The sequence below is a fragment of the Astatotilapia calliptera genome, unplaced genomic scaffold (assembly GCF_900246225.1).
Source record: "Astatotilapia calliptera unplaced genomic scaffold, fAstCal1.2 U_scaffold_82, whole genome shotgun sequence".
Classification (NCBI taxonomy): Eukaryota; Metazoa; Chordata; class Actinopteri; order Cichliformes; family Cichlidae; genus Astatotilapia; species Astatotilapia calliptera.
The window spans coordinates 47,795-58,662 of NW_020535825.1; the positions used below are offsets into that span (position 1 = coordinate 47,795).

General features: G+C 38.6%; 1 protein-coding gene across 1 annotated transcript; it reads right to left on the reverse strand.

The window, feature by feature from the left end:
- Nucleotides 1-4,178: 4,178 nt before the first annotated feature.
- LOC113018431 (acyl-coenzyme A thioesterase THEM4-like) lies at nt 4,179-10,620 on the reverse strand. Its single transcript, XM_026161499.1, has 6 exons — nt 10,186-10,620; nt 6,309-6,501; nt 6,037-6,199; nt 5,694-5,804; nt 5,060-5,184; nt 4,179-4,931 (listed from the first exon to the last, which is right to left on the reverse strand). Exons 1-6 carry the CDS (start codon nt 10,297-10,299, stop codon nt 4,888-4,890), a joined length of 750 nt encoding a protein of 249 aa, XP_026017284.1. The 5' UTR covers nt 10,300-10,620; the 3' UTR covers nt 4,179-4,887.
- Between the last annotated feature and the right edge of the window lie 248 nt (nt 10,621-10,868).

Genomic DNA, 10,868 nt, shown 5'->3' on the forward strand with positions numbered 1-10,868 from the left:
ATTATAATTTGTTCTAACTACTTTAACAACTAAGTTGAACTACTATGTACACAACAACTGAGCTGCTAATTATTAATATTATTAATAATATTAATTATCAAAATAAATAAATAAATAATTGTGTGTCAAACTACTAATCATTTGTTCAGCTATATTTTAAAATCATTTTACTACAAAAATTAACTCGCAATAATAAATCATAATCCTCATAATCCAACACTCACTCAAAACACTGGAGTTCATCTAAATCACCAAGAATCACTTCAGGGTCTTATCAAGTCCTTTCACTTTTACCAGCATTTACAGATTACAAGTCTCAAAGGCTGTTAGGGTTAAAGTTCCTGTGTTTAAAGTTGACTCTGATTCTGATTCTTTTATGCTAAAAGTACTTAAAAAAAAATAATTCAGAGGTGCAGTGAGGGAGTGAATGCTGCATGGCTCGCTTTAACTAACAAACAAACACACATGCTGTAAAAACAGTTAAGTGATGTGTTGGCTAGCTAACCTGTGAGAAAGTGAGTATTTTCATTTCAAATGTTGCTAATAACTGCAGCAAAGAACAATACAAAGCATATTTACATGCTTAAGGTTTTGGATTTTGATTTGTTTGTTTTTGGTTTAATTTTGTACTGTTCTTTTTTTCTTTTTCTTTTTTTTAGTTTTGCCTCTGTGCTCCACCACAGGGGATTATTTTGAATCAAACAATCAAGATTAGATCGATGTGCACACTTTAACTGAAGGGGTTTAACTGCAATTTTGAATTAATTGTTTATTTTTATACACAGTCCCCCATTTGCCTCAAAAGCAACGGGGGTAATTGACTGACCAGCAGTTGCATGGCCAGGTGAGGCCTGTTCCTTGTCATTCCATGAACAGATTCAGCAGGATCTGGAGTTGATCCCATGTGTTGAAGTCATTTTGTTAGCTTTGATAGCTGTTCATTGGAACAAAGAGATGCCATGCGAGTAAAAGAGGACAAACAAAAAAATCTTTAGCTGTCCAAATCAAAACTCCGGTTCCTTCTCAAACAGCAGGTATGCATTGTCAGCTCAGTAATACCAAGAAGCCTGAAAGACTGGATGATCAAAATATTCTTTCCATAATTAAGAAAAACAGCTTCACAAGTTGCAAGCCACTTCCAGATTAGACTTTTCCAGGAAACATCCCTAAGAGTTTCTCCAAGCACAGAAGTGGGATATTCTTCAGTGGCCATATCCTGATGACCTGATCTCAACCCAACAGGGCCATGCTTTTTATTTATTGAAGATAAAAACTGAACTGACCTTTGATCTAAAATCTATTGTTGGAGGTGTACAGAAACTAAATTATGAGAAAATGTGTTAATGTCTAAGTATTTGAGAATCTACCTGTGAACTAGAGAACTAAAACACTGAATCCTCTTCAGAGCTACCAAAACATTTCATGACAAGGCCGTGGGATTGTGAAACTGTGGCCCCTCAAAAAAAAAGCACTGAAGACTAAAATGCTACTGGACAGAGCATGCTGCAGGTGGTTTTAACTGAAAGTGGAAACACCTCCACCCGCTTCCTCATACCCAACTTGACCACATGGCTCTTCAGGGGAAAGGAAAAAAAAACACTGCTAGTGCTCACTTGTCCTGTACTCACTCATACATACACACGTACACACAAACACACAGATGCTCACACACCATTAAGGTTTTAAAAAACTTTGGTAGCATTTCCATCTCAATTTTACTGAGGTTAAAGCTATGAGGGGCCCTGAAAAGACCACCAGGCCTGTACTGTGATGAGCCCATACACTCAGAAACCACACATTCGACCAAACTGTGTGAGAACTAAAGTTAAAGGCAGTTGAAAGTCTGTATGGCTTGTAGACCTTAAACCACTAATTGACTGCTGCATAAAAACTTACTTGACAGGATCTACTAAAAAGCAGAACAGAAAAAAAAATTTCTTGAAAATAATTATTCTCATATTAACTTTAAACAGTCACTTTTTGCAGTTGTGCATAAAACCTCTTTACAACAGAGGCACTCTGTTTAAAGGTTTAAAAATATTCTCCTAAATGACCAAGAATTTTTAAGATTTCATGACCTGTGGTTCTTCATATATATGTGTGTGTGTATATATATATATATACACACACATTTATAAATCTCTTTACGCTCTCTTAATAGACTGACTGCGATGTTCAGACCCTTGAGCAGCACTGAATTTTAAAAACACATAGACACACAAATCTGTAGTGGAAATCACTGCATGAGCCCAGGAAGGCTGCACTCTAATTCGCAAGGGGTCATTCAGCATATTCTTGCACCTGATGCCCTTTCTGATGCAACCCAGTCTCCTCCCAGGATTAAACCAGGAATCTTTTGCTTGTTTGGCAAATGTGCAAACCACTATATTATAGAGCCACATATAGAACATTTCTGAAAACCATACTTTATCATTGCTTACAAAAATTAAATTATGTACAGTTTTATTTCATTTATATTAATATTATTATTTATATAGCACTAAATCACAACAACAGTCACCTCCGGGCGCTTTACATTGTAAGGTAAAGATCCTACAATCAGATGACCCCCCTATGAGTAGGCACTTGGCAACAGTGGGAAGGAAAAACTCCCTTTTAACAGGAAGAAACCTCCAGCAGAACCAGGCTCAGAGAGGGACAGCAGCCATCATCTTTCACTGGTTGAAGGTGAGGGGAGGAAGACAGGACAAAGACAAACAAGTACCACGCAAAGAAAACCATCTGTACCTTCCCCAGGGCTGAGCTCATTTAAGGTGGAGTGTGGGATAGTGGAAAATCAGCCTGTGGACTGAGAAATCAAGATGTTAAATATTAAACTGCAAGTCTTCCAGGCAAAAGAGTATAGGGGCCATCCAGATTCTTATCTTTGTGTTATCTTATTCCAATCCCAATGTGTCCAACAGCTAACGCTTGGATGGAATTTGATCATGCAACAGGAGAAAGATCCACAGCAGCAAAACAGAATGACTGAAAAAAGAAAAATAATCAAGGTGCTGCAACAGCCGAGTCAAAGTCCAGGCTTGAACAAGACTGAAATGTTGTAGTGAGACCTTAAGAGAGGTGTGCATGAATGAGCCTTAATGAACTAAAGGAACACTGTTAACAAGAGTGAGCCAAAATTCCTCCACCATGACGTGAGAGACTGACAAAAGCAAGAAGAGAATAAATACTTCAGGTTATTGTAGTTGATTCTACAAGACGATGAATTATGGGGTGTACTCTGCTTTTTAACAGGGCTACACAGACACCAATACAATCTTTGTTTTTCATGTGACTTTAAATGTGACAAAACAACTATAAGGTAAAAACTAATCTGAAATGAAAATATAGCTAAACTAATACTTTTTAATTGGGTTGCACTGCATAATGAACATTCACATTTGATGTCATGGTCTCAGCAAGCCATTTGAAAGTCTATGTAAAGTTACAAGCAGGAAGGCTTTGCTCTTATATATTGCTGGTTGGACATGGTGCATTATGACTTTAACTTAGCTCTGAAAGGTCAGGTAGTCATCGTACATATTTGATATTATATATATATATATATATATATATATATATATATATATATATATATATATATATATATAAAGTGAACCTGCTACCTCCCTAAAAAAAACTAATCCCACATATAATATTTTTATGTTTTGGAGTCATTTTGTAATTGCTCCTCAGTTACAAGATGCCAGCCTATTCGGGAGGTATGTTGTCCTCAACCTATAGTCAGTACAGTATGGGTTTAATCAAAAACAGTACTCTACATACTCTCAGGTGTCATGTTTTGTAGAACTGTGGTCTGCAGTGGCTGCTAGAGCAGCACTGATCTCTGTGATGTGGACTGTGTTACTTATTATGGCATACTGCGGCATCCGTCAGCCGTTTCTGAATGTAGAAACGCGTTCAAAGTGTCAGAGTGAACGAGAATAACCAGCTCGTGTAAAAAACAGCCAGTTGTCGTGACGATTTTGGGTTTGAAGTCCTCGTGCCTTCATTGTATGTCATAATTTCTCATGGCATGCAAATTCACACCCCACATTCAAATAAAACCACAACCACCACACGGGGGGTAACAGTTTACAACCCACACATGAAAAACAAAACTGTGTAACATTTGTGATGTAAGGGGCACAAAACTTCAAGAATAAATTTGGAACCCATTCGTCCTTCAGTTGTGTGATTTACTGACAAAAAGTAGTAAGCTGATGTTGTATCACATATATTTCAGTATCCCTTAATTAAACCTTTCAACATTTACTACACAGTGTTTACTATTAATAGTATTAACCTATGAATATCATTAAGTTCAGCAGATTACCACAGAATTATTTCAAGATTAAGTCTGACGGTATCCACTCAAATGTAAAGATCATCAGTTTCAAAGTATCCCCAAAAAACGTTTTATTTCTCAATGCAGATTATTTAACTCTGACAAACACACCACCTGCATGAGCAACGCAATACCAATAGAAAAGGCTTTTTTGGAGAAAATAAAATGATAAATAAATGAACAGTACATTTAAATCAATAACATTGTTCTCAAATACAGCAGTCTTAATTAAAACCATCAATACTGCATCAATACCATCAATACTTCTGAATTAGTTCAGTAAATTTGTTCATGAGTTAGTAACATGAAGGAGCAGCAGTCAAGTAGAGCTAAGTATCAGATCAAATGCAACATATTAGTAGTATAAATAGAAGGTTAACTTTTTTATTTAATATAAGAGTTTCCTTCTATCACCTATAAAATATGTACATCCTTTTAATTAAAAAAAAACAACTAATGGCCCACTTAGACAAAACAAAAAAAATGCACACTGTTTCTGAAGTCTCCTTCTTCATAGATGGCTGGCTGGCGTGTTCGTGTCACCCTTTCATTAGTTGGCTGACGCCGATTGACACAAACAGTGCTGCAGAGAAGAAAACAGACAAGCAGATGTACCACTTACCAGCAGCTTTCACAGTAACATGTCCATCTGAGATTTTGTATGTGTGTGTGTGTGTGTGTGTGTGGGAGGGGGAAAACCTGTTGCTTTACCTGTTGCTTCTGTGTGCAATCTGGCGCCGTCAGCACTGGTCACTTTACACGAAACTAACGTTTTCCTGCCTTCCTTCTTATCCAGAGAGGATTCGATCAACACTGTACTTCCCAGCGGGATGGGACTTGGAACAAGACAAAATGATCAAACTCACAGTAAATGATCAAAGTAGTGCACTAAGAGGTGTTACTTTGTGTTAATTATATGTGTAATTATTCATATTTTGCTATGTGTTAAACAGAACAACTGGGCAGCCGAGCAAATGTCTGTTGGTCCGTGCTTGACCAAAGAAAGTGAACCGTTTGGGCTGACTCGGTGACACCGATGCTGCATATTTAATTTCCACAATGAATTATCTATGTGACATCATTCAGAGTCGATCTTCATTATACTGACTTGGAGCAGGGAGAAACCTTCATGACTTCTGCATGACCGCCTCAGTGATACTTCCATAAACCCTGCCCAGCAGCTAAATATGCTCCATGTTAACAAGCAGGACAACACACATGAAAACATCTAACATTTTTTTCCTTTAATATACTAAACAGTTTAATCCTCATATTTCTGTAAGGTGTGCTACATGTTCAATAAATATTCTTATCATGTACAATTTGCTGATTTTTGTTCTTGTACCTGCGGTAGTTGATGTTGAGGTTGGCAGTCATAACAGGTCCAGAATGCACACAAGCATGAGTTCCTGTCACGGTATCAATCATAGTGGCTATCGCCCCCCCGTGGACATTTCTGGAAGCACAGACATTGGTACATGAGACAGTAAAACTTATGAGATTTGACGGAACATTTAGAGTTAAGTCTAGCTAAAAATTCTCAAGTCTTCCTTTATTTTTTCCCATTTATTTCTGCCACTTTGGGTTTACTGGAAAGCTGCTGGCTGAGAGGATGACAAAGAGAATGGAGTATAACAACGTGAAAAGCACAGACTTCGATAAGCTTGGACAGGAGTGTGTTATCTCACCCTGGTGGTCCCTCCAGAAGGTGTCCAGCCTGGAAAATGCACACACACCTTTGCTCCTTTTTGTTAGCAAAGATAACGTACTCAAATGCTGCCCCCGGGTCTCTGATGTTGCGGGTGAAAAGACGAGCTTTTGCCTGGATTATTTTGCTAAGGTATACTCCACCTGATGGGAAAGAACACAAGTGAACATTCAGCAGCCACGTTAAGCTTTTGGAGCTTTTGGAAATTCTCTTGTTCTTATTTCAGGTCAACTTTTGGGTCTGTATATTTACCTGCAGCATACTTCAGAGAACGATTGTAGCTTGGCAGTCTGTTCCATAGTCCACCCTGTTCCTCTCCTCCATCTGTCACTGCCTCACATTGGCTGTTATAATGTTCATACAGCTGCCTCATTTCTGTGCCCCATGAGGAGTTAGGAAGACTGAAGTCCCGGGGGTTGGATGAAAAGAGTGATGGAAGCGCTCGCTAAACAGAGAAATGAATTACAATGTCTGTTAGTAGCGAAAGGGTAATGACAAAGTGTGGATGTCTCATATAGATACCATATGGATGCTGCTTTAATATTTGTGGTTCTATTAAGTCAACGGGGGTCATGAAAACATTTTCCAAATGAGCGAAAAGTATTAAAATAGCTATATTTTGATATTTAGGGCCCGAGCACTGAGAGTGCGAAGGCCCTATTGTATCTGCTCCGTTTCTTATTATTATTATTATTATTATTATTATTATTATTATTATTATTATTATTATTATTATTATTATTCACCCCAAACAAGGGCCTTTTTGAGGGCCTAAACATGCTCAAAAACTCATGAAATTTTGCACACATGCCAGGTCTGGTGAAAAATTTTGTATTTTAATGGTTTTACATATGAGCACTGGGAAATGGCTCTACAGCGCCACCTATGCCTTGTTAAATGCAGCCCTACGACCACATCGTTTCAGCTACATGTATGAAATTTGGCACACATGTGTATCATGCCAAGACGAACAAAAAAGTCAGTGGGCCCATTGACGCAAACCCAACAGGAAGTCCGCCATTTGGAAGAGAAGGTGACATTTTGGCTCTAATTTTGCCATTTCCATGCCTCGAACTTTTGCGAACTCCTCCTTGGGGTTTCATTTCATAACCTTCAAATTTGGACAGTGTCAACTACACCCTTGTGCCATGTTAAATTGCGGAGCTTTTGAGTTTTCACAATACTATGAGGCCGTGGCGCCATGGCGAATTTCGATGACTCGCCATGAAAATCTTATTGCCTCTCATTCTGTCATACATGTTCCGATCTGGACCAAAGTGAACACATATGATAAGGCTCCACCCCTGAACATATTTCAACTGCCATATTTGACATCAAGGACAGCGCCACCTAGTGGGAACAGGAAATGTCATGTTTTACACTTTGGGGTACAGTATAGTGATGGGTGACATCTGCAGCCTCAAATTTCTCCAGGAAAGCCTTAAGGAGTTGGTCTTGGGTTACAGTGAAAACTGTGACTTTTCGTGAAAGGGTGTGACCCCAGCAGCATGGCGAACTTTGATGTCACGCCATGAAGAAACAAATTAGTATAACTCAATGAAATCCAGTCTGATTAGTACCAGACTTTACAGGCATGATGTCACACCCGCCCTGAACAGATTGATGTGCCCATTGTCAGGAATATGAAGAGCGCCACCTAGTGGGAAGAGGAAATGTCATGTCTTACACTTTGTTGTACTGATTTTCACAGGTTCATAGTGGCCACCTCAAAAGCGGTGAATATCACCATCAGTCCTTGATGATGCTTTAGTGCAAAAATTGTGACTTTAAACTGAACGGCGCACCCTGGTGGCAACGCTGTTCACCATGAAAAATGAAGTGGCTTTTGAGGGGCTTGGAAAGTTTATAGAGGCTTGAAATTTGGCGCACTCCTCCATTGTGCTTAAGGCTTTGTTGTTATGTGATCATTTTCATTGAATAGCGCAAAATGGCTCCACAGCGCCCCCTACAAAATTTCAAAACCACAGCCCCAGCTCTGTGTTTTATGTATGAATCTGAAACCTGGTAGGCTTATAGGAGATATCAAGATGTACAAAAAAGTCTCTTGGAGCAATATCCCAAATCCAACAGGAAGTCAGCCATTTTAAAATTAATGTGCAATTTTGGCGACATTTTCTCTTCTTTTCAGGCTTCATACTTTGACGAACTCCTCCAAGGGATTTCATCATATTGAACCATTCTCCAGTGTGTGGAATCTAAAGACCTTTGTGATTTTAAATTGCGAAGCTTTTTACGTCCAGGGAAACGGGGTGGTTATGGCGGCACTTAGAGTTTGAATCACTCGCCAAAAAGCAGTAATCTGCTGTCACTCAAAACACAATATCCAATCTCTCCCAAAGGTCGCAGGCGTGATGAGACTCGAGCTCGGAAATGTTTGTTATGCCATTTGTACATAATGGTTAGAGCGCCACCTAGTGGAACGACTAACTAATCATGAATGAATGAGTTGAAATGTTAGCTGGTGGTTAAATGCATGAATTCCATCAATGTGACATCAGATCGGAGGTGCTGGTTTTAGGTGTTGGGCTTGGCTCGACGTGCCGGGGGTGCGAGGGCCCTCATAACGCTGCTTGCAGCTTTAATGGATATTATATTTATTATATTTGATATTGGCAAACCAATGCAGCACCTTGATTCTTTTCTTTTTCAGCCATTCTGTTGTAGATTTACTGTTGTTGTGTTTGAAATCATTGTCTTGTTGCATGACTCAATGTCAGCTCCACTTTTGCTGTCAGACAAATGTCCTCACATTTGAATTGTTAATACGGGTACTGCAAGGTACCCAGCTCCTGTGGCTGAAAAGCAAGCCCAAATCATCACCGCTCCACCACTGTGGGTTTGAGGTGTTTGTATTCATATGCTCTGTTTCGTTTTTACCAAACACCTCCACTTTGGTCTCATCTGTCAAAGGGACATTTTTCCTGATATGTTTGTTCAGGTGGTACTTTGCTAACCTGAGCCATGCAGCCAAACTCTTTTTATAAGGAAGAGACATTCACTTGGCAGCCCTTCCAAGCAAACCCTATTTGCCATTTTCTAACTGCACTGTTATGAACTTTAATATTTATCATTATAACTGAAGCCTGTAGAGTCTGAGATGTTGCAATTTCTCTGAGCATTGCACAATCTGACCTTGGGGAGAATTTGTTGTGATGTCAACTCCTGGGAAGACTGGATACTCCTAACCAGCAAAATGCCAAAACGTCTGCCTTTATAAAGATCTTAGGAATTGCTGATAATTTAAAATCGAATAAATCTGTTGTCTTACTTCCATTAGGAGAATTTGACTGATACTTACCCTCCTAATTCTGTTTGTATGCCTGTGTGTTTGAGGTGCATATGTACACTTGCATGCATAGAGACATTCTGCTATTGTAAATGACCTTATTGCCAACTAGTTGTTAGCACAAAGAGTAAAGAGTTAGAACAGGATAAGTTTCTTGATGTAAATGTGGAGATTATTATGATCTTATAAATTCTAACTCATATAAACTCGAATACCTAATTCCTATGGAAACAGTCAGGACGTAGATTTTAGTAGTACTTTTTAACAGGAAGAAGTACGGAAAACCTTCTTCACATGATTGTATGTTATTATATTTAGCTACAACACTATTATTTGTTACTGTTTACATGTTTGTCATAATGAACTTCATTTTTCACTTTCTTTTTATTGTTTTTCTTAAAACGTTATATAGGGGAGATGGAGGGCAAAAACAAAGCAGAACACAAAAAGAAAAAGAACTGAATGAACTTCATTTTTAATTGTGCTAACAAAATAATTTTCCAACTCTTCGATAAAGTGTTTCTTATGTTATCTGTGATGATGTTGACCTCTGTGGTCGTGTTGTAGTGACATGGCCTGCTATTTTAAGTTGTAATCACTACGTTATAGTCATCTTAAATAAATGTGTTCGTTTGTTGTTGTTGTTTTTGCGACAAGCTAACAAACTCTCACGCTGGCCATGTGTTTTGTTTTGGTTTTTTAGCTGTACAGTCACAACACTGGAGAAACATCTGGCAGGAGTGAGGAGAACATGACACGGCAAACAACTCACATACAGCATGAAAAAGTATTTCATAAAATACGGCTCACAGATCTACCTACCACCATACTCTTCAATGAAACGCTGGCAGGGAGGTTGCTGAGTTCAGACTTCATGAATGCGAGTGAACCGAGGCTCTGAAAGCCCCTGAGTATTCGACCCAGTCTCCTTGCCATCTGTAAACTGTCCCCGCGGTGATATCTTCTATATTCTGAGGTAGATAAATGATCCTGTAACTGGTCGTTGAGAGTTAGCTGGCAAATGCTTTCGTCAGTTAGCGCCCAAACACACTACGGTCGCTGCAGTAAACACTGGTCTGTTTTAAAATAAAAGTGACTTAACCATCTTTGACTCGTGTTTATGTTCCACAGAATAGGAATACGTCCTATGGCGGGTGTCACTGCTATTATTTTACCGGTGACTTTCATTTGTCAAGATCAGGCTGTAAACTTCCGGCGTGAGGGAGTTCTGCCGTTGCGTCGTTTGGGTACAGTCACGTGCCGTACAGATTCCAATATGATTGGGTGTCAAATAGAACTTTTTTTCTGTTCCCGTGGTAACCACCATTATTTTTTCTAACTTTTCCGAGACAAAAAGACAGATTTTAATGGTTGATTAAGTTTAAGTTTAATAGTGATTAAGTTAAAAAAAAAAAAAAAAACTTTATACATTTGTAGAAAACAAGTAAATAGTTTTATAAGAGAGACTTAGATCACATGGGGATTAGACAATAAAAAAATTAATA

Coding starts and splice junctions, on each gene's coding strand:
- LOC113018431 (XM_026161499.1), bottom strand. CDS start 10,299: ATGGCAAGGAGACTGGGTCGAATACTCAGGGGCTTTCAGAGCCTCGGT. Junction 6,502..10,185: donor TTTCATTGAAGAGTATGGTG/GTAGGTAGATCT, acceptor TTCTCTGTTTAG/CGAGCGCTTCCATCACTCTT. Junction 5,185..5,693: donor CTCAACATCAACTACCGCAG/GTACAAGAACAA, acceptor TCTTGTTCCAAG/TCCCATCCCGCTGGGAAGTA.